This window comes from Ambystoma mexicanum, chromosome 1q (genome assembly GCF_040938575.1).
Source record: "Ambystoma mexicanum isolate Mex_15411 chromosome 1q, UKY_AmexF1_1, whole genome shotgun sequence".
Classification (NCBI taxonomy): Eukaryota; Metazoa; Chordata; class Amphibia; order Caudata; family Ambystomatidae; genus Ambystoma; species Ambystoma mexicanum.
Genome location: NC_090922.1, coordinates 1,040,161,681 through 1,040,184,906, shown reverse-complemented (window position 1 = coordinate 1,040,184,906; position 23,226 = coordinate 1,040,161,681). Strand labels below are relative to the sequence as shown.

The 23,226-nt window shown below is 41.1% G+C and overlaps 1 protein-coding gene across 1 annotated transcript in view; it reads right to left on the bottom strand.

The window, feature by feature from the left end:
• LOC138541042 (calcium-activated chloride channel regulator 1-like) overlaps nt 1–23,226 on the bottom strand; it is a 311,873-nt gene that overhangs the window by 74,965 nt on the left and 213,682 nt on the right. The window contains exon 8 of the mRNA XM_069641725.1: nt 11,522–11,699. Coding sequence (XP_069497826.1) covers nt 11,522–11,699 — 178 coding nt within the window. The remainder of the gene's footprint in view (nt 1–11,521; nt 11,700–23,226) is intronic.

Here is a 23,226-nt window from a genome sequence, read left to right as displayed (position 1 = left end):
GTGGCAAGAGAGGAGGAATCAAACGCAAACATAGAAGAAAAAACAAGAGTACAGACCAGATCTCAGACCCCATTACCCCAACGGAAGACCTAGTCATCAACCTTTCAAGTTTGGAACTAACGACACCACTAATTCAAGCACTTAATAAAGGACTCACCTTTTGTCCAGGTCGTAATTATGATTATTTCAACACAGTAGTTGATCTCCACAGTTTTTGTAGAAAACTCAAACTAAAGAAATATTTTGCAAATATGGAAATCAAAAGACACACCACTGAAATTACACCAGTACCATCGGAATTAACAGTTAAACATGTGGAACTCACAGTCGATCTTCTTAACATCAATGATGAGACAGATCCCTATACTAAGGAGAAGTTCATGGAAGAACAAAATATACCATTGGGATTAGCACAAGAAACCAAACTTAAAGAAAAATCCAAATTCACACCAATCTTACCTCCAGAAAATGTTATTGATACTTTCTGCAAAGTAGTTCAAAAAGAACTCAGAGACATCTACATCAACAATAAAATGAACCAACATGCAAAACTCAAGATAAGGAATAATCTCACACCCAACCAAAGTCAAGCATTAAATAATCTCAAGAACAATCCTGAGATTACCATAAAATCATCAGACAAAGGCGGAAACATTGTGCTACTCAACACAGAAGACTATATACACATGGCACTCACCCATCTAAAAGATCATAAATGTTATGAAAAAATCAAAGAAAACCCATTCATCAAAATCAGCGAACAATGGAAAACCATGAGCAGTCATTGGAAAGACTTGGAACTACTTAATGAAGATGAATACCGATATATGATCACAACTAATCCGATTACTCCAACAATATATTTTCTACCTAAGATTCATAAGAAATACATCAACCTACCAACAAGCAGACCAATCATTAATGGTATTGGATCAATCACAGAGCACATTTCAGAATATATAGATCATCAGCTTCAACCATTAGCAAATTCATTGGCATCATACATCAGAGACACCACGCACATTATCCAATTGATCGACAATATACCTTGGAATGACAACTATTGGCTAGTTACAATGGATGTAACAGCACTTTATACAAGCATCTTGCATGAAAAAGGACTTCTAACTACAGAATACTTCTTGAAAACACGATCTATATCTCTCAACGATCACAACAATATGATTTTAGAAATGTTGCAATTTACCCTTCAAAACAACATTTTCATCTTTAACAACACTCTCTATCAACAAATACAAGGCACAGCCATGGGAGCAAAATATGCGCCATCATATGCCAATCTCTACATGGGCCATTTTGAGATAGAATTTGCCTGGCAACATCAATCATTCACACACCTAAACAACATAATTTTTTGGGCCAGATACATTGATGACATCTTTTTGATTTGGAACGGACCATTAACAGCATTTAAAGATTATTTCAACTATCTAAATCACAACACCTATAATTTGAAACTAACCACAGAATACAGTCAAACTTCAATCAACTTTTTGGACATCACCTTCTATATCGATAACAATACCATCTGTACAACACTGTACACTAAACCTACATCTGTTAACAGTCTACTACATGCTTCAAGCAGCCACCCCAAACACATCATCTACAATATACCTTATGGTGAAATACTAAGGGTCAAAAGAAACTGTTCAAAAACTGATGATTTCAAACAGAAAGTAACATCCACAATGAGCAAATTCATCTCCAGAGGATACCCAAACAAACTTATCAAAAACAGCTATCAGAAATCTTCAACTAGGACCAGACAATCGTTGTTACAAGTAAGACCCAAAATCGACAAAACTGTGATCGATCCACACAGAACCATCAATTTTACCACGAACTATAGTTCTAACAATTCAATCATTCGGAAAATTCTTAGCAAATACTGGAACATCCTTAAATCAGATTCTGACCTTACACCGATCCTGGAAGTCAAACCTACCATCACTTTCAAGAAAGCAAGCAATCTCAAAAAAATGCTCAGTCCGTCACATTTTGAGTTGAAATATCCTGATGAAAAATCCACTATACAAACAATGTGGCTTCAAAAACCTATCAAAGGCTATTACAAATGTGGTCAATGCTCCATGTGCCAATATGCAGAAAATGGTAAAACAACCGTCATCAAACCCAACGGCACCAACTTCACCATACAACAGCTGATCAATTGCAATAGTCAATTTGTTATATATATCATTCAGTGCGCATGCAAAAAATTATACATTGGGAGCACGATCAGAAAACTCAAGACAAGAATCAGTGAACATATCAGGGCTATTACCAACAGAGATACAAGATCACCAATAGCCAATCATTTCACAGAATCACATCATCCTTCTCAGATCAGTCAGATAAAATTCTACGGAATAGTAAAATTGAAACCGGCCCCAAGAGGAGGGAATCTACAATTAAGACTTCGACAACAAGAAGCAAGATGGATTTGTATGATGGACACTTGCCATACAGGTCTTAACACAGACCAGGAGATATGTCATTTTTTGTAAATCATAATAAGAGATATTTACCTCTATATTACTTTGTAAATTTTGCAACAAATACAAGGCTACAGGAACACTAGAATTGGATCAAGCAAATATGGCGCTCTTAAAAATATAAACAACCATTAGATACGTGCGCGTGAAGTCATCACGTGATGCAACGTGCGAATGACGTCATTCCGCACGCGACACACGCATGACGTCACTCCGCACGCGACTCTATGTGAAACCCATTCACAACATGTGGAGTTCACTGACCACATCAGACAGTATCGAGAGAGCGAGGAAAACACCGTTCACATGGTAAGCAAGGTCTTTTACAACTATTTACAATTCTTAAGAAAACTTGGTATTTAGACTAACTTCGTTGCTTCGAACAGTCTTTAAGTTCAAAGTCCGCATAAGCAAACTTAGATACTAAACCAAACCGTACTGTTCCAAGGCAACATATGAGTTCATTTACATTGTCAAAATCCAGGAATCAGTTGTACATGAAGATAATACTGAACTATTGAAGTATAACAAATAAGGATGATTATGACTAGATTTTTTTGGAAAGTACCTTTGACCCAGAGATACAAATATAAACTAGATGCTCTTCACTCTTTCAGACCAAACCGGATGGAATTAATAATATTACCTACATCAAAGGAACCATCATATACATGAACAAGATTTGATATTTAGTTGTAAGTATCTAACTCAACATTGACTGTATAAACGTCAACATAAAACACTCTGTTCAAAATTGCCCATTTTTTTCTTTATTCCCACCTTTTTCCTCTCAGATCTTTCCATTTGCCTATCTACCTACAAATTCCTCCTGAAGAACCGCCATAAACCATGTGGCGGAAAAACACGTGTTGAGGATAATATTACCTAGTGAATGAGGATAATATTACCTAGTGAATTAAACTAGGGCTTCGCAATTTTCGAGCAACAACGTGAAGACAACATTGACTAAACTTTGAACCAATTCAAATTGAGGCCAATACTGCCTAGTGAATTAAACTAGGGCTTCGTAATTTTCTAGTGACAACGTGGGATACAGCAACTTAGTGAATTCAACTAAAAACTTAGAACCAATCTAAATTTTGAATTCTTTTGTCTCTCCATCAACCCAAATGTCGAGTGAATTATACTAAGGCTTCGCAACTTTCAAGTGACAACGTGGGACACAGCAACTTAGTGAACTCAACGAAAAACTTTAAACCAATTTAAATTTTGCATTCTTTTGTCTTCCCATCAACTTATATGTTATGTTCAAGATGTAAAAAGGAATCCCTATTTGTTTACAGCACAATAGAATTCTGAATAAAAATGACAAATGGAACCTAAAAACGAGAAAGTCTCTATATTATAACATTTAATTTTGGAGAAGCGCTAGAGGAGGGCTTCTCTTCGTTTTAGTTTTGTCCAAGCCCAGGTCAACCTCTGTGGCATCCCTCCATTTGCAGCATCTCTACTTTTTTTCATATTCAATCTAGCTACACTTCTCCATCAGAGCGCTAACACTGTTTCTAAGGTTGAAAAAGTCTTTCTCACTACCCCGTTGGCATGCATAGTAGTTGCCCAATGGTTACAGAACATTTACAATGAGACCATCCATACAAGATCACTGGAGCCCTTCCCATAATTCACAAGGCATCATGGACATGCACCCAACTGAACGTCGCTACCATTGGCTCTTTTGAAAACCTTTTCTGCCACTCCCCACTCTCCTCAACATACAGAGTCAATTTTCACCTCATCTACAGACAGCCCAAGCCCAATGCCTCCTTCATCTAAGATATATTAAGGCATCCCGAAGTAGACACAGACAACAGGTTCAAGTTTGGTCCAAAAACTTTTATTAACAAAAAATGCCGGATGGAGTAAAGCCTGAATTGCCCTATGCTAAGGTGGGATTTCCCTACATAAAGAAAACTAAGGAAAGTCTGTATCAGGAAGTTCAAAGCAAATGTTTGTCTGTGTCCAAAACCTATACTTGCCCCCAAGTCTAACTGTATACAATGTGTAGGGATGACAGCATCAAAATAAGTAATGTTCAAAATAAGAGTCCAGAGTTTCTTCCAGCTATTGGTTTGTAATAGGTTCTCCCTTAACCATGTTCAAAATAGTTCATAAGGCACAGAGGTTCCTTTCCCCAAGTTAAAAATAGTTCATGAGGCACAGGGGTTCTCTTCCCCAAGTTCAAATCTTCCAGCTTTTCAAAACAACACAATTCCTTCTGATATTCTTACTGTTCACTAGTTCACATAGGTAGTTCAGTTTCTTGATTTCAAAATCACACAAAATCAGATAAATGTTTGTTGCAGTTCAAACACAAGCTTCTTCGCTGAGTTCTCTTAGCTGCTGCCAATGCTCGTATTCTCATATAATAAAGTACCTGGAATTCTCTTGGCTTTTGCCAATGATTGTTTTATTTACAATACAGTTCCTTGAATTCCGTTGGCTTTTGCCAGTGCTTTTTTTCTCATACCATACCATTCCATGAATTCCCTTGGCTTTAGCCAGTGCTTGTTTCCTCATATTATTCAGTTTCTTGTATTTCCTTGGCTTTGGCCAATGCTTGTTTTCCTCATATCAAGCAGTTTCTTGAATTCTCTTGGCTCTGGCCATTATTCAGTTTCACATCTAATACAGTTCTTTGTATCGGACGGATTCACAAACTTTCTTTCACTCCGATTAATATTCAAAAGTGCTGATATTTGCTTACACTCAAATTGGTATTCATAGAAATGCTTTCCTGCGAGGTCCTCTGCGTTAACAAGTTCTCCTCTTTTCATGCAGTACTTCGCTTAGTCTCCCAGCGGCTCTCCGTGGCTTCGCTCGCAGGTCGATGCTCCTCCTGCAGCTCAGGACTCACATGACTGCTTCGCTCTATCACGCCGGTCTCCCTCCCTTGGTCTGCCACTGGCCTCCAGCTTCGCACCCGACTGCATAAACTCTGCATCTTCCAAAGGGCCTCGAACTCTCTGCTTGCCACACCGCTGTTCCGGAGAGGTCTGCTGTCACCCAGCAGTCCCTAGCCCTGCTTCCACAGCTCACCCCATTTCCACAATGATTCCGACTTTTAAAGTTCCCACCACTGTGATTGATCCAAAAACAGACTAAACTGCTCACTTCTGAAATGGTAGTCCTTCCTTTCTCTTGCTGTCCTACTCCTCATCTCAGAACACAACTGAGATCTGTATGTGTGTGTATTAATAGAATGAGTTTGTGTTTCTCTAGTTAGTCTCTTCCTAATCCCAGTGCCGAGCTGGTGTTTCTCGGGGAATGTTTTAATGGACGAATAGGGAAGGGACTGCCAATAGCCTACAACGGTTTGAGGGATAAATGGTTCATTATGAAAAGGAAATGGGGAATACCATGTCCCACCTAAGGATGTCTCCTCCCCACTCGTCAGGTCTCCTCCACCCAGGTGATCCTCCCTCGCATATCCACCCCCAGGGTCAGGATCCAAGAGCGATGGCCTTTCTCTGGTCACCCGAGAGGAGGACACAGAGGGAAAAGAAGCGAGGATGCCCCCAGGTTCCTCAGAGACTTCACAAACCCAGTCAAACCCTTTTGTCCCTCACATATGATATGATATGATAGGTTATTTATGACACACTTAATATTCACAGATTTCTACGCGCAGACCCGGGGATCAAACCTGTGGTGCTCTGTGTCGTCTTGCTTCTAAGGAGAGCACGTTGCCCCTGAGCTATCCTCCCGAGACTGCCAACATCTTTCTTAGAGACTTTAATATCCCTGGCAAACCAGCAACCAACTCAATGAAGTAAGATCTCCACTGCCTAATCGACAATCTGAACCTCACACAGGACACAAAAGACCCAAGGCCCTGTAGACCCTCCAGTACAGCTCTCCAATCCTGCTAGACTTGTCGGACCATTTGACAATACCCTTTGACATTAATACCACCACTGCAGTTAAACACACCCATTGGAAACCCACCAAACAAACCAATTAGACCTTCCCAATCTCCACCTCGAATGGGCTGATCTACTTCTGATGAACTAGGACTGCGACTCACTTCTCCAAGAACTCAACACCACCCTCACAAGTAACATCAGTGACCATGACCCAGTAAAACAACACCACCTCAATCCTATACCTTCCATCCATGTTATACTCAAGAACTCAACTCAACTTCAACAAACAAACCATCAGAAAACAAGAAAAGACTTTGCAAAATGTGTGCAGCGCGTCTGACCTCGCCCTGCTCAGGAGTAAACCACGCAGACAGCTGATCACCACTGCCAAGGTCAACTATTAACCAAACATCATAGCCAAGTGCAACAATGAGCACAGAGCCCTCTTCAAAGCCATCAATCTCTGCGTAATCCATCTGCCTGACCTGCCTGCACTGCACTCCATTGAAAAATCCACTGCCATCAACACTTTCTTCATCAACAAGATCAGCATGTTCCGCAGAAGCATAGACACCAATGTCAAAACTGACAGCACACTTCACATACATCTCGCAAAACCACTACTACCTGGACAATTTGCAAGACACTCACTATGGAAGCACTCACTGCCATGCTAGCATTCCTCAAGGCCACATCATATTTAGACGACATCCTCCCTGTCTCAATACTCAAGACCTTTTCCGACTGAAGCACCCCTCCCTTACCTGACAATTATCAACAGCTCCCTAAATCAAGGCACCTTCCCTTCAACCCACAAAATCGTACAAGTTCTCTGACTTCTCAAGAAACCAATACTGGATCCTGATGGCCCCAGCAGTTATCTGCCCATCACCAATCTTCCCTTCCTAGGTAAGATCCTTGAGAAAGTAGTAGCCACACAACTCCCCCAACACATTGAAGCCAACTACCTCCATCAATGCTTCCAATTTGACTGCAGTACCAGATGCCACACAGAAACGGCTAACATCAATGTGTTTGGCTATGGGCTCAAAATCCTCAATGCTGGCCTTCGTTGCCTTCTGTTTCCCCTCAAACACTTATCAGCATTTAACACAGCAGACACTCACCAACAATCTACATCTCTGGTTGAGGATCAGCAAGTCATCTGGAGCTGTTTCAAATCCTACCTCGATAATTGCCACCAGTTCATACAAACATATCCAATGGCTCAAGGCCTCCCTCACATTGATCCAGCTGTAGAATTCCTACTGGTGACCAAAAACATCTAACACCCTGACATTCAGACCTAGCTCTCTGCTATAAACCTCGAGGGCTTCACATCGCAGCTGGCCACCTGTGCAAAGGCCCTTTGGTTTGACAATGACAGACACCTCTCCTTCAAACAGCACATTGCAGCTAGGAAGATAAAAACAGCTTTGTACCAACTTTCTCCTGCAGAAAATAAAGTTCTTCACCCTGGAAAACAACGTCAGATCTACTGGCTACCTACATGGTGACAATTCCCTTTTGGAAGGCCTTCTGTTGACTACCCTGGCACCCCTATGATGTGCCCTGCCAGCTGCAGCATGACTCATCAAAGGACTCTGCAAATTTGACCACATCATCCTGATGCTCATCGAAATGCTCTGGCTTTAGTTGTAAGCATGAATGATACTCAAATCCTGCTGCTTTATCTACAAGGCTGACTCCCGAAAGTCCACTGGCTACCTCCCTGAGAAACTCAGCATCTCCAGAGGTCTATGACCCACCAGAAATAAGGACATGTGCAGACTTGAACTTCAACAGTACAGGAAGGAAGGAACCAGAAGACAGGCCTTCTCTGTCTACACCCCAAGAATCCTCTCCCCATCAACACCAGACTTGCCATCTTGCTTCTACATTTCAGGAAGGAGCTCAGGATTCGCCTCTTCGATTAATGGCTGTTCCCTAACACCTAGGTCCACACACTCTATTCCCCATCCTAACTGAGACCGGTTAATCTGGTCCTCAGTGTTTCCTCCCATGTTTGCTTGTAGATGCCTTGCTGCCAAACTGCTCACTCTCCCTCTCCCCGCTCACCATGGTCCTTCCTCCTATGATTTGTAAAGCACTCCAATGCTTCTCAAAGCTAGGTGTGCAGTCAATCAACATCATGAGAATAATAAACATAATAATAATGATAATAATAATAATTTCCAGGCAGCATTCACCAATGGATTCCTCTGGAATCTGCCTGCTCATTACAGGTGCAAATGCTTGGAAGATTCCAAAGGAATCCATTGGTTTTACACCTGCATTAAGATCTCATGCAGGCGTAAAGCGTAGTGTTCTTCCAAGAAAGAGCAGGAATGTTAAGTGGAAATCCAAACTCCCACCCTATGCTTTGGAAAGGGCCAACATGAGCTGGACTGCAAGATGAAAGCATAAAAGCATTATGCCTTGCTTTTAGGCTTTCAATTTGCACTCTACTCAGTGAAAAATGAACCTTTAAGTTGGCCCCATGCCTTGAATCAGCAACAAAACTGCACAGTTTCTTATGGATAGCAAATTATTTTGGTCACTTAATTCCAGAAATGGCAACAGCAGAATTTCCGATGATCTCAAGAGTCAAAACGCTGTGGGAATGGATGAAGCAGATCCAACAAGGCTTTCAAAACACAAAGGACGCCCTTTCCTGTGAAACAACAAATGCGTACATTTACACACAAAAAACAATTGAGCTATTAGTGAATGCCAGACTGAGCGGCCTACGAGCGATTCTGACACAGCTGGCCACAAAGGGTCAACCACATGCAGTGATGTTAGCAAGCCCTCATGTAGATGGAGCACTGATGGTTCAGATCGAGAGGGGAGTAATCACAGTCCTCTGAGGTATCCAGCAATTCCACTTCTACACATAAGGACACCATTTATGCTTGATCACTGACCGCAAGCCACTTCTTTGAAGGCCCCAATGGTCGGTCAACTACAAGGCCACCATCCCAAATTGAGAAATGGCTTCTCCAACTGCAGAGTTATGGCTTCTCATTGGAATTTTGGCCAGTCACCAACAACCCAGCAGATTTTCTTTCAAGACAGTGTTGCACCATTATCACCAGAGAGGCAGCAGAGTCTGACTGCATGGAAGAACACATGTCCATGATCAGTGAAACAGCAGGAGCCTTCAAAGCAATCGCAATCTAGGAGATAATGGATGAAACCTGGAGGAAGCTATAGGAGCAACTAACCGTGGTCATTGGAAGATGACAGTGCCATCGGACATCTTATTTCAAGACCCTGCTCACAGCAAAGCTCTCCAATCCCCAGGAAATCTCTATTTCCCCAGAAGAACAACTGCTTCAAAGCAGTCGACTTAATTGACTCCCACACCAACTGTGCGATCCAGCTTGCATATGAGGGACACCAGGGGATCGTCAAAACAAATACCCATCTGCAAAAGAGATTTTGGCTTACCTAAGTGGACACAAGGGTATAAACAGTCCTTTCCACCTCCTTCATGCGTGAGGCCTCTGGAAAAGGGGACCCCCCCCCCGAGCGTATCCAATCACATGAACATGGTGGGCGACCCTGGAGCATAGTCACTGTGGACTTTTGCTCCTGATAAAGTGGCATATGTATACTTGTGCTTATGGATGACTTCTCTTGATCCCCCCGAGATTAAAATAGTGCACTCTGTGCAGTCCAGCACTGTCATACCTAAGCTCAAAAAGATAATGGCAGCCATAGGGTCCCTCATGAACTGAAAACAGAAAACCGTCTGTCATTTCAAGGCATGGACTTCCAGGAATACCCCAGCAGATTGGGGGTACAACATTGCAAGATCACGCCATCCTGGTCCAAGGCCACGGAAATTCTGAGCACTTTGTGGACACCTTGAATATTACTGAAAACCATGGGGAACTAGAATGCAAGCTATGCCAATTCTTGAAAAATTGCTGCATTCCTCCACACTCATCTACCGGTGTAGCTGGTCTGTCTGCTCTACAATTGACCAATCAGAACCACCATTCTTAGCCATGTCACATGGTGCCCCCATAAGCTGGATATCATGTAAGTGAGGACCTGGAGAAAAGAGGCAACAACCACATAAGCTGCAATTGCATGGTGCAGGAGCCATGCCGTCTGTGATGCCCTGCTGGCACAAAAAAGACACCACAAGGCAAAACCCGAAATGCCTTTCCAGGTGACACCATTGAAAGCAGTCCATCCCCAAGAGACCTTTGTACAAGCAGATGGTCTCTCACAACATTTACCACTTCAAGAGGCTGGATGGAATTCTGTGCATTGAGGCAACCAGCCCAATCCCGGTACCTCCAGTGATGATGCTAGAGGAACATCCATCCTACAAGAAGACGAGGCCCCCCATCCCAGATTGCTGCAAGATGCAATTTAGGCTGGGATCTCCAGAATCTTGCAGTAAGGTGGCAGACTACAGAAACTGTCTCTGGTGAGAGTGATGCCTACCTGCTAGATTGAAGGACTGTGACCTTAGCAGGTGCGCATGAGTGCTCTAGCACAAGAGTGTTTTTGAGGGATGTTACAGCACAGGGGGTTCACTGTGCAGTGCAATAAATAGCCCTCCCACGGTCCAGCTAGAAGATAGAACGTCTGCTTTTTATCAAAGTGCTGCTACCAAATGGCATGTAGATGCCCAGCATATCTTGTGGTTTCTTTGAGCACTGAAAGATGCACTTTAAAAAGACCACACAGATGTCTGCTGTGGCCAGATATGCTAACGTGTCACGCTATCAGTTGCCCAAACCTAAATAGGAAGACAGGCTTCCTGACAACAAGGAACAGAGCAGAAATATTGGCTAATCACAGCACCTATTGCCAAACAATAGGATACAATTCAGTTTTGTGGTTTGCAATATACACATTGAAATTATTATTATTATGAATTAACTAAAAAAAATAACAATGAAACCCTGAATACCACCACTGAGAAGGTGACTGCATTTAGAAAATGTGCTCCTTTGTAGCTACTCGCAATCTTTATTTTTATGCTAGACGTCTTAAAATGTAAAGTTGAACTAATTTTCCATACAAACAAAGCAGCAGTCAAAGACAATCCTTAAGTCTGTGCTCGGACAAGGTAGAGTATTATAAACACTTTACCTGACATGTCTGCTATTTTCTCAAGTTCCTTTGATGCACTTGGTCCCAAAGCAATGACATGAATGATTGCTCCACTGCTCATTACGTCAGGAAAGCAGAGTTTTGTGTCAAAATTATCTTCACCATCTGTTAAAAGTACAATTTCAGTTCCATATGAGTTTCCACTTTGTCTGTTTACCTGGGAACAGAATAACAGTTTGATATTTGAGAAATGCTTGTTCTGCTCACTGACACCACGCATTTTAAAAAATGGATGTGAAGCTAGGCAGCATTTTATAATGAACGATTAACACTTATAGGATGGCCAGCAGGACCTTTTCGTTGGAAGCTAACACCATATTAGATTCATTGGAACTTGGAGTTGAACCAGACCATTCAGGTGTGTGGAAATGATGAACAAAAAGGGGAAAATGAACAAGAAAAACCCAAAGAAAAGAGATGTAGATTTAAAAAGAATATGCAATGTGAAAATGAAACACAAAACAAAGAATTGGGATCAAAAGATAGTTTACCTTTAATTTATAATCAAAATACTATTCATAACCCCACAGCATTAACGATTCCCCAAAAGGCAGGTGCAGGTTAGTCACCTGAGGAGCATTTTGAACCACAGATATTCCAAGAGACATAAATGACAGGCACCATACAAAATGCAGATAAGTTTCACACACCAGAAACTGACATGCTGACACATGACACTTGTGGAGGTAAGTAGAGAGAACCCAGACAATGGGGAATGAACAATGAGAAATTGGGGTGTGTACACTGGTGGTCCCAAATCAGAGGAGGACTCAATTGCTACACATTAAATGGGTTCTGAGCCCAGAAAAATTGACAAAGAAATTCAAAAAGAAATGGGCAAAAAGGAGGAGAACATGTCATTTCATATGCCACTTTGTGTAGCTGAAAGCCAGGCTGATCTGAGAAAAGTAAGTACTGTGATCTGTAACAATTCACACTTTCTATGCATACTGGAAGAAGTTGAGGATACATATTATGCTCCCATCACTGTTGAAGAGAAATGTAACGCATTTGCTACGATTGACACAGGTGCCCAAGCAACAATAATGTCAAAGGAACTGATGCAAAGTATCAATGAGGGGAGATCCTCACAAAACTATGTAAGGGTGAGGCAAAGTGAAGGCCCTGTGCACAAGTTCAACGGGGAGGAAATACTGATCAAAGGTTTCACTGAGGTTGACATAAAGATAGGGAAGCATAGGATGAGACAGGACGTGCTGGTCACACCCATCAATGAAATACTCTCCCTCATGGGGACAAATTGCACGAGGAGATTGTCAACCCTCATTGATGGGGTAAATGGGGTATTGTGCTCCATAGCCAAAAAAACACTGAAACATAAGAAAAGAATGACCCAAAGCACCAGTGTAAAAGAATGCCACACCGTTTCTAAATCAGAAAGTGCAGTGGAAGTATATTTTAGGAAAGGCTGTGTACCTAGCATCACTGTCATTCTCATGTGTCAGGATGAAATGTGAGTAGAAAAAGAGAAGCAATCTTTGGCAATTTATTTGGATCCTAAGAAAAACTGGCAAACAGATGAAAACACATTGTATTTTTATCTAAAGGAGGAAAAATATAAACCAAATGTTACTCCAGAGTCAGATCAGGAAAAAGGTATTTCAACAATTGCAGAGATACACGTGGGAGAAGGACAAGCATGGATCCCCATCCATGTGAATGGGGTTTCTGAAATGATTGAAGAGACTGTGGCACTTGAGCAGGAAAGGAGTTTCATTAATGAAAAGATACTCAGGCAAATACTTGACTGAGAGTAGATCCCACATTAAAGAAAAAAAACAACACCACTTTGGCCTAGATGACCCTGAATTGGGACAAAGAATTGTAGGAAGATGCATTCTAAAGATTACAATTGGCTCTGAAGGCATTCATCACAATGTGTGGATTGTGAGCGGAACACAAAACAGATTCTCTTTGCAAAATGACATCATGCACAGAACACAAAGAGACAAGAGACAAAGAGACAAGAGGCAAGCTTACCATTGTGCCCAAATGATTCCATATGCAATTGAACTCCATGTGAAGAAGGATGTTACCATTCCCGCATTAACCAGACAATTTACAATGGCATTAAAATACAGGAAGGAACAGCAGTTGAAAGATCCTGATGCATTTGTGTTCCTAAATTAATCCATAAAACAGCAAGGATTAGAATGCGAATATACAGCATTGGTAGAGGTTGGGTAAAGACCCATTCAAATCCTGGTGGACAATAAAGGGTGTCAAGACATGTATTTTAAAGAAAATACAGCCTTAGGAATGGCAGTGCAGGAATCTTCCTACACCACAGATTTCTGTAACCCAGGTATCGGGAATATTCCTGAAAGCTGTGTGACTTCACCGGGTGAATTACCAGAATCATTGGATTCTAAGCCAAAGGTAATCTTTAAAATTCAGTCTGTGTACCCTTATGAGCCAAGTGAAATGGTAAGCTGTCATTAGGATGATTTTGTCCTATTTGAATTAGATGAATCTAAAAGAGAAAAGCAGCATATTGAAGAGGAGGTAAATATTCCAAATTATTTGAGGATAGCTACCATCCAAAGAGACACTGCCACATGGTTAGAGGAAAGCACACAAGTCTCTCCTTTTTAGGATTTCCCAGAGTTTTCTAAAATGGTAGAGGAGCAGATTCAGGCTGCAGATGCTTGCGCACATGAAGAAAAAGACCAATTGAGGAAAATATATTTATAGATTTCAAACAGGTTTTTGCCAAAGATGCCTATGACTGTGGGCTGACCGATTTACATGTTGCAACACTACCATAAGGACTTGGTAGGGAGCTGGTATTTGTGCTCCAATATAGGTTGCCCCTGGCAAATCTGGAGTCACTGGCTGAAATAATTAAACATTTTGACTCTAGAGGCATCATTGGGCATATTCATAGAACATCAAATACTCCCATATTAGATGTGCTAAAACCCAATGGCGTTTGTCTATCTATCTGAGTTCTTGTATTGCGCCACTAACCCAGAGGCCTCAAGGCGCACACGAGAGACAGGAAAAGAATACAGACAACATAGAACAAATAATCAAAATAGGCAGACAAGAAGAACCAGAAATCATCCTACAGGCCAACAGAGAATGTTAGCAGATGTTACAAAGATGGCGATGTAGGGGTGAAATATCAGGGGCAGTCTAGAAAGATCACTGTGACCTACATCAAATAGGAAGGTTTTTAAATGTTTCTTGAAAGCAGTTAGTGAGCTGCTTTCAGCCAGATATTTAGGCATTGCGTTCCATAGGGCAGGATCCTAAAGATTTAAACTGGCACCACCAATTCTATTCAATGAGGACAGGGGTTGAACCAAGGAAATATCACAACTGGATCGTAGTAGGCATCCAATAGATTTCTTTTTAATCCTAGCAGTAAGGTATGATAGAGCATCGCCCCGCAGGCATTTAAACACAATAGATAAGCCCTTGTGCTGCAGCCGCTGTTGAACAGGTTGCACCAGGTCTCAGAGATGTGCATGTTATGCTTGAGACCAAGCACAGCACACACAGCACTATTCTGGACCACCTGTAAAGATTTAAGATTAGCCTGGGACGTACCAATTAGGAGGCTATTATAATAATCCAGGTTGCAGTTCGCAATCGCTGCTGCAATCAAGGCAAGATTTTCTTTTAACAGATAGGGTCGTATCTGCCAGAGAAGCTGAATGTAGAAATGGCAGGAGGATTTTAAATAACTAATCTGCTGGTTAAAAGACAATTGGGGGTTGAAAAAGACTCCAAGTGTTTTAACCATTTTTGAGACTTGAATAGTATGTTGACCGATCAAGAAGTTCTCATATCTTACATCCAATTTCTTAAGGCGTTGTGTGCAGACTTAAGAGAATTGAACAAGAGGGTAACAGTTTTATGATGGCCACTTCCATGTATTGATCAGGGCCTTGCACAGGTTCATGGATGAAAGGTATTTACCACCTTGGACCTTACAGCTGGATATTGGTGTGTGCCAATAGCTGAAGACATACAAAATGTATTTGTATTTTTATTTGACAAATCACAATATGCATGGTCCCGACCTCTTTTGGGTATGCCAAAAGTGGGATTGAGTTTGGGATATTCCTGAGCAAGGCACTACCAGATGCGGCTGAAAGGGGGACAATGGTTTATGTGGATGATGTGCTAATCAAAAATGAACATTTGAAAAGCCATTTCAATGAAATTAGCATGTACTCAGCCAGCTGCAGAAGTCTGGGGCAAAAGTATCTCTAAAGAAAGCACATTGGTGTAGAAAAAGAATACACTTCCTAGGCCATGCAGTGACAGAACATGGGTTAAACCGACAAAAGAAAAAGGTGGAAGCAATTCGGAAACTAAAACATCCCACTAATTTGAAAAGTTTAAAAAGTCTATTAGGAATTACAAGTTACAACAGAAAATGTAATGTATTGAAAATTATGCAGAGATCACACAATCTTTAACGAAGTTACTGAAGCAGGGTGTACCCTGGAAATGGGAAACAGAAAAAATTGAGGCAGTGGCCAGGTTAAAAGGCTGTGTTTGGCATATCCAATAAAAAAATTAGGATTTCCTTGTAGAAATAGGCGTCACAGATCAATGTGTGTCAGCAGTGTTATACCAAAAACATTGTGCAAATAACAAAACTATTGCATATGCCAGTAAGGCTTTTGTCACAGGTAGAGACAACATTTAGTGAATGTGAAAAAGCTCTCCTGACCACTGTCTGGGCATTACAACATTTCCATTCCATAATTCAAAGGGAGTGAGTGATTGTTGAAACAAATCACCAGCCTCTGCAATTTTTGCAAAGTAAAAGGATCAGAACAGGGAATTTGGCCCAGTAACGAATCACTTCATGGACATTAGCACTTCGGGAATTTCCAGTAGAGGTCAGATATGGACAGAACAAAAAGAGCCCAGTTGCTCAAGGGCTAGCAGATTTACATGACTGTGCAGCTGTTTGTGCACCTGAAGACGCATAATTAGAAACAAATGTAGGTGAATTTGAGCAATCTCCACACAAGGCTTTATGAAGCAACATGTAACGATCTCGCAACCGCATATGTAGATAGATGTGCATATCACGTTAAAAAGAACTAGTCACAGGAATAGGAAACTAGTGGATTAAATGCAATAGCATCCCAAAAGTAAGCATGAGCCTATGCCCCAAAAGCAGTCAAATTGCAGAATTGGCCGCCATTTATAAAGCAATATCTATAGCCATAGAAAATAAACTTAAAGAAATAGTTTTAGTCACTGATTCTGATTACGCACAACATTGTTTTGTGGAGTATTTACCCGGTTGGAAATTGAAGGGAATGCTTTCATATAACAAGAAACCACGTAAACATGGCAAAATTATTCAAGCTATAGACAAGCTTGTTTCAGAAAATACCCTGATCATCCATTGGAAGAAAATATGTGGTCATTTGAAAACACCAGGGGAAGATAAGGAGGGGAATGATAAGGCAGATCAATTAGCCAAGATTGGGGCTGTGATGGGTGAGTTATTTCCCATTTAACACCTGCTGGGTGAAATCCAGGTGGATGCGATAACATGCTCCAAATCTCCAAAAACAATTGATCAGCCTGTGGCACAGTGGAGTTTTGATACGCCTGATCAAGACTTGATAAAGGCACAAAAGCAGGATCTTATCTTAGGACGATTTTACAACCACTTGATAGAGGCAAAACAAAATCCTCTGACTGAAGAGGACTGCAAAGGGAAAGAGGAGCTGAAGGCGTTAAAAAACAAAAAGAGAATTAGTTTACAAGATGTTCTGATGGTTAGGAAATCTGTGTCAGGCCAAATCCAATGGGTAGTGCTTTTGTCATTTCAGGGATTAATGTTATATCATGTCCACGATGCCATAACTGCAGGCCACAGAGGTTCCCAGAAAACTTTGGAATTCTTGAAAGATTATGCCTATTGGCCACACATGTCACAGGATGTAGAACTCTACACCAGGGGATGTTTACTGTGTTTCATTGGTATTATGCATTCAGGTCGACACCATATAGATCAACAAATGTCAGCCCCCAAGAAATTTTGACAGGTAGGAAAATGATTTTGCCACAACACCTACTTTACAGAACAAATGAACAGGTCCTTGTAAATGCATCCACAATCCATGAACATGTGGAAGAACTGAGAAAGCACTTGCAGTATGTTTTTGCGTTTACGCAGCGAAATTTGGAAAAAGCCACTGACAACGCCAGATCATACTATGATAGGTAAACATCTGTGAGAGAATACCAGGTATACAAGTTCAATTCTGTGCATCATTGTGCGGTCCATTTGAGATTGTAGATAAGGTTTCACCTGTAGTCTACAGAATCGCCAGAAAGGAGGGAGAGTGAAAAGTGGAACAATTTGTTCATGTTAACCTGATTAAGCCCTTCCACCCGAAACATGAAGTAAAAAGGCTCGAACAAATTGGAGAACCCAGGGAGTGAGAAATGTAGTTATGTTCTGGAAATAAAGAGGTTGCATATCAAATAGACTTACTAAGACGTATTGCAGCAAAGCAGGGGTACATATCAACTTGGAGTGTAAAGGGGTCAAAAGGAAAGATAAATCAGGTGAGTAATTGTGTATATATTTATAATGATATGTGAAGAAAGGAGGGATGAAACAGGTGAGTACATGAATGGAAATATGAGCACAAGGTGTTCCGGAAGTAAATAAATTGATAACTAAGCGAAAGGGGTATTGTAAATAAGTAAAACATTTTAAAGTATAAGAAAATAAATATAAATGATGAGAAAGGTGGAATGTTGTAACACAGGCGGTGTATGATTAGATTAAAGATGGTAACCCCAGAAGGAAGCCTGCTTGCAGAGGATGGAGGCCTACTTCATTTTGACAAGTGTTTCGTGGACAAGAGCCTGACTGGATATTCTGACTGAAATCTCACTGTGGTTTGAACACTTTTTAAACATTGGCCCTCATTCCGAGTTAGGACCTCACCATGGAGTAAATAGCTCCATGGTTGGCAACCATGGAGCTATTTACTCCATGGAATATCGGCATGGTGAATGGAGTAATTTCCGGTCCATTCCAAGGTTGGATGGACCGGTAATTCCCCATTCACCATAGCCCTTCCCCATCCCCATTTCTGCCCCCATAGGGCTCAATGGGAATGGGGAAGGAGGTAATTACGGCACCGTAAATTACGGTGCCGTAATTTACTCCAAGGTCACTTTGCGGGTCCCGTAATTTACTGCTGCTAAAAGCAGGAGGTAAAGAGGGACCCGCAAAGGGAACTCGGAATACGGAGGTAAGGGATTACCGCCATCGGTGCCCTTACAGGCGCCGGTAATCCCTTACCTCCAACCTCGGAATGACCCCTATTGTATTTTATTATTATTATTTCTACAAACATTGACTTTCTAGGACCGATGCAGCTGCCTGACACTGATGCAGCTGCATGGGATGAACGTTTTTTATTTTTTTCAATATTAATGTTGATATTGTGTATGTTGTAATGATTTATTTATAAATAATATATGAAAACATATATATCAATTGAGAGATCACTAAAAAGAAAAGAATAAGAGGAAGTGATCTAAATAAGAGGAGATAGAAATATAGAACAAATAAAAATACATTTAAAATATATATATATTATTCAGAAATATGTGAACATTACCAATTGCATGTTGTTTTATTTTATAGTTTCAATCATTTATTTTATTTATTTGAAATCAAGGTACAAAGTTATTTATTTTTGTGCCCAAGATCACATAGGTGTACTGAAGCCAGGATTGCTGCTTGTTTTTTTCTGCAGCGATTTTGGTTATGTACTAGCAAAAAAAAAGGAGAGAATGTAGAGAGAGGGGACTCCAAATTTCAATGGGTACTCCACATTTTAGCTATGGCTCCACATTTCACCAAGGGTAAAAGATTGATCCCACTAGTGAGCAAGAGTGTGAGTCTCATGTGAGAGACTCAGGCTGAATCTAGTAGATGTCAGTATTGGGAATGCATCAAACACATGCCAGAAAAATTAAGATTATGAATTTGGCATTGCATAACCTAATGTTATCACTTTGCACCACTACAGTTTTTGGCTGAGTTGCACTGAATAAAACATGAGACTAATATGCGCTAACCACTAATACCCCCTACTTATATTCAGAGAAAGTCAGTTCATGACTTTTATATAAACTTGGTGCAGTTTGATAAACACAAGGTACAATGCATTTGGGCTGTGCAAGGTTATCTTGTATATGCAATAAATAAAACGTGCAGAATTAAGGCTTCGCTGTGTTTGAATGAAGACTTGACAAGTCAGAATTGTGGAATGTGAAATCCGTTTTGTTCAGAACTAGTTTATTGTTTTCAAGATTTTCAGAGCAGGAAACAGCACTGCGATGTAGCTATTTGCATCCGTTGCTACCATTGTTGGTGGTCAGGATGAACACGGTCAGAACATCCGAGAGGGTTGGCTGAGTTTCAAGGGAGGTGGGTCTGATTGACACGTTACAGCACAGAAAAAGGCTGGCACTCTTACATTTCATATAGGTGCAACTTATATACATGAGCAGGCTTAAGGAGAGAGCTTAAAAAGGCTGGTTGGAAGAGGCTTGATCCCTCTCTGGCTCTTGGGCTGGTGCAGCGTCTCAGAGAAGTTCAGCAGTCTGTGGCACTCTTAATCTCTGGCTGAGCCTGAAGGTCTGCGACAAGTGCTGACAGGTGGAAACGCTGCCAGAGAACTTTGTGGGTTCTTTCCAAGCACAGAGGGAGTGAACCAGATAAATAATTCTTCTCTCCAGCAACTAGACTGGGGTCATGAGCAGTCCAAAAGGCGCACATAAATAAGCTTCATTCTTGTTAATTGAGGTGCATGCACCTTTAAAATCACAAGTGCAGATGTCAATTTGCATGGGTTCTACATATCAGGCATCCCAAAGCCTGTTTGCTCTCCATTATACTGAAGTGAAGTGTATTTTCCAATGTGGGTTTTGTTGCCAAAAATAATAAATAATAATTGGAAAGGATAGAAGTTACCGCTTTCAGAGCTAAGTGTCTCAAGGTCGTTGCATAGTGTTCTCTGCCAAGTTAGAGTTGGGAGAGTGAGCTACAGTAATTCCCTGAACTTCTAGAGGGATCATCGCCGGGGGTGAAAGAGATCAAAACATGTGCTAAATATTACTGCTGAAACTGTGAACGCGTTGTATTATTCTAACACAGTGTAAATTCATCATGGGCATGTCAACAAAGAAACACATCTTTTTAATGCATTACATGTGCTGTTTTTATTTTATTTATGAATCTGAATTAGTTGTTAATTACTTGTAAAAGAAACAAGTCAGCTCCGGTGTTTATTTATGTACCCTGTTTTCTTTCTTGTGTTATCATGCAGAGGTGAAGTAAGTGTTAATTGCATTTTACCGCAGGCAGTATTTCACTGTATCACATGTGGTATAATGCAAAGCAAAGATAGTCAATGTGAATTGTGTTCTTCTTAGTGGCTCTGAATGAATGTTCATATTTGGTTTACATGGTAAATGTATTCTCAGATACTGCCAAAAGGGCATAACATGGTATTGTAAATAAGAATACTGAATGAGCATAAAATCATCATTGAGAATGTACGAATTCCACTTTCCGCTTATCGTTAGTGACCCCAGTATAAGAGCAGTTATTAGGTGGTATTCTGAAGTTAGGCTCACCACTATACCACAAAATACAAAAAATACCACCAACCAAAAATACCACCACATCAAGAAACAGCATAGTATGCAGGATTGAGGTTGCGAAAAGTGTGGCCTCTGAACAAACTGACTATGAAAATATGCACCCACTAACTTTGCAGGAGCACATTAACAATTGTGCATTGCATCTCTTACATGGGGGAGTTCTGCATGCAATTCAGTGAATCCTGATTGTATGTGCAAGTCTTGAATTATCAAAGATTGTTTTGAGACAATTAAGTCCTATGAGTGTGTTTTGCATTTGCTTCACCAGAGGCTTAGGAATATGTAGAGTGTGCTCTTAAGCTGTTCTTAGGAAGGGTATAGAATGGTCCTAAGGACCCTCCAAGGAGTGCCCACTAGGGGCCAGCCCTAATTCACTTTTCAAGAAGTGACCGTACACATCCTAATGCTGACAACATGGCAGGAGCTGCACTGTCAGTAACAGAGGATGTTCCTCTGCTGGAGCACATTTGACAGAGCACTAGTAGCACTAACTGCTTTAACATGATTTTCCCATGCACTGCTTCAGCTCCCGGGAAAGCTCCTTTTTATGTTTGGCTACAAGGGTGGCAATGAAAGAGATGCCTATAAGATGGAACATTTGTCACAGGAAGTGAAGGTAGAAGAGAGATGACAAATGAGGAGGGACACAAAGCCTGTGGATGTTGTTTGGTTATTTACCTGCCCATGGCCATGCTAGTCCCTACGGCCATTCCCACCCACTACCTGCTGCTTCTTGCCCAGAACACATCTCCCTGGAAGCTCTTAGTGACTAGATTGGCACTTTCAGAGCAGCCTTCTGAAACATAATTGCTTAAATGCAGATATACATGCTACACCATCTCCTCACGTAACACTGTTTTAACCAAGTGTTTATTCAGCCACATGATTTATAAGCAATATGTGTGTCCTTGCATCTGTTCCTTATGCTGATCTCTGTTAAAAACAAGCATTGGGAAAGCCAACAGTGCTAGCTCTTGTATATTCACTAGATCAGCAATTGACGGGCACTGCCATAATATGCCCAAATAGTAGCACAGCTTTCCAGCACACCCACCTCACACCACACACCCTGTCGGCATGTTCACACCAGCCTTGCTGGATATCCAACCAATCCAAGCTCACACTTGCTTACCCCATGTTCACTCCAACTTCACTACAGCCACCTACCCCAGCTCACCTCTTCCTAACTACCCAATCTAGGTCACTCCTACCTGAGATCAAACCTCCCTGATGTCTGTTTGTCTGACTCCAACAGCCCCCTGCCCTGTATCTAGTCACTCACAACAAGCTCAGCCCTTTCTGCTGACACCCAGCTCACTATGGCACTACCATGATTACTTTAAAAATGCCAAACATGGCTGAAAGTTGCTGTTTGCTGGCAAATAATATTAGTAATCATTATAGTAAACATACTTATGTACAGCATATTGAATGGCAGTCTTTTTAAAATGTCTATTTACAAATGTTATGTGTCTGCAAACATTAACTTGCTGACATGTTTGGATTACTTTGGCAAGTACTCTTGCCTATAATTGTGCAAGGCAATCAACAGCTGTAAAGACACAATTATTAGCTTTACCAATACTTGTTTGTAGTGAGCCTCATATGTCGGCGAGGTCTCCTTGAATGCTGTTCCTAATTGAAGAAGTTAGTGCTCACACTTGAGATATTGTTTTGGCAGACTGGAAATATAACTGCGGCTTGGAAGTGCTAAACATGTTGTGATTTGAATGCCCATTAATACTTGAATATGGAAGGAGAATTTTACAAACTGCCTGCATGACTCAAGACTGGCAGGCAGCAGCAGATGTGTGGGCCATGTTTATGAAGGGAAGCAAAGATGTGGGAGCCCCTCTACCGAAAATGAACATGATTCAAATAACCTGTTCTATGGAATTCCTTCTACTCAGGAGGGTGTACAACCACGTTTTAGCTCACTGCAGCCTTCACAGAGGTGAAATATTCTCCTTTGGCAGTGAAATTTA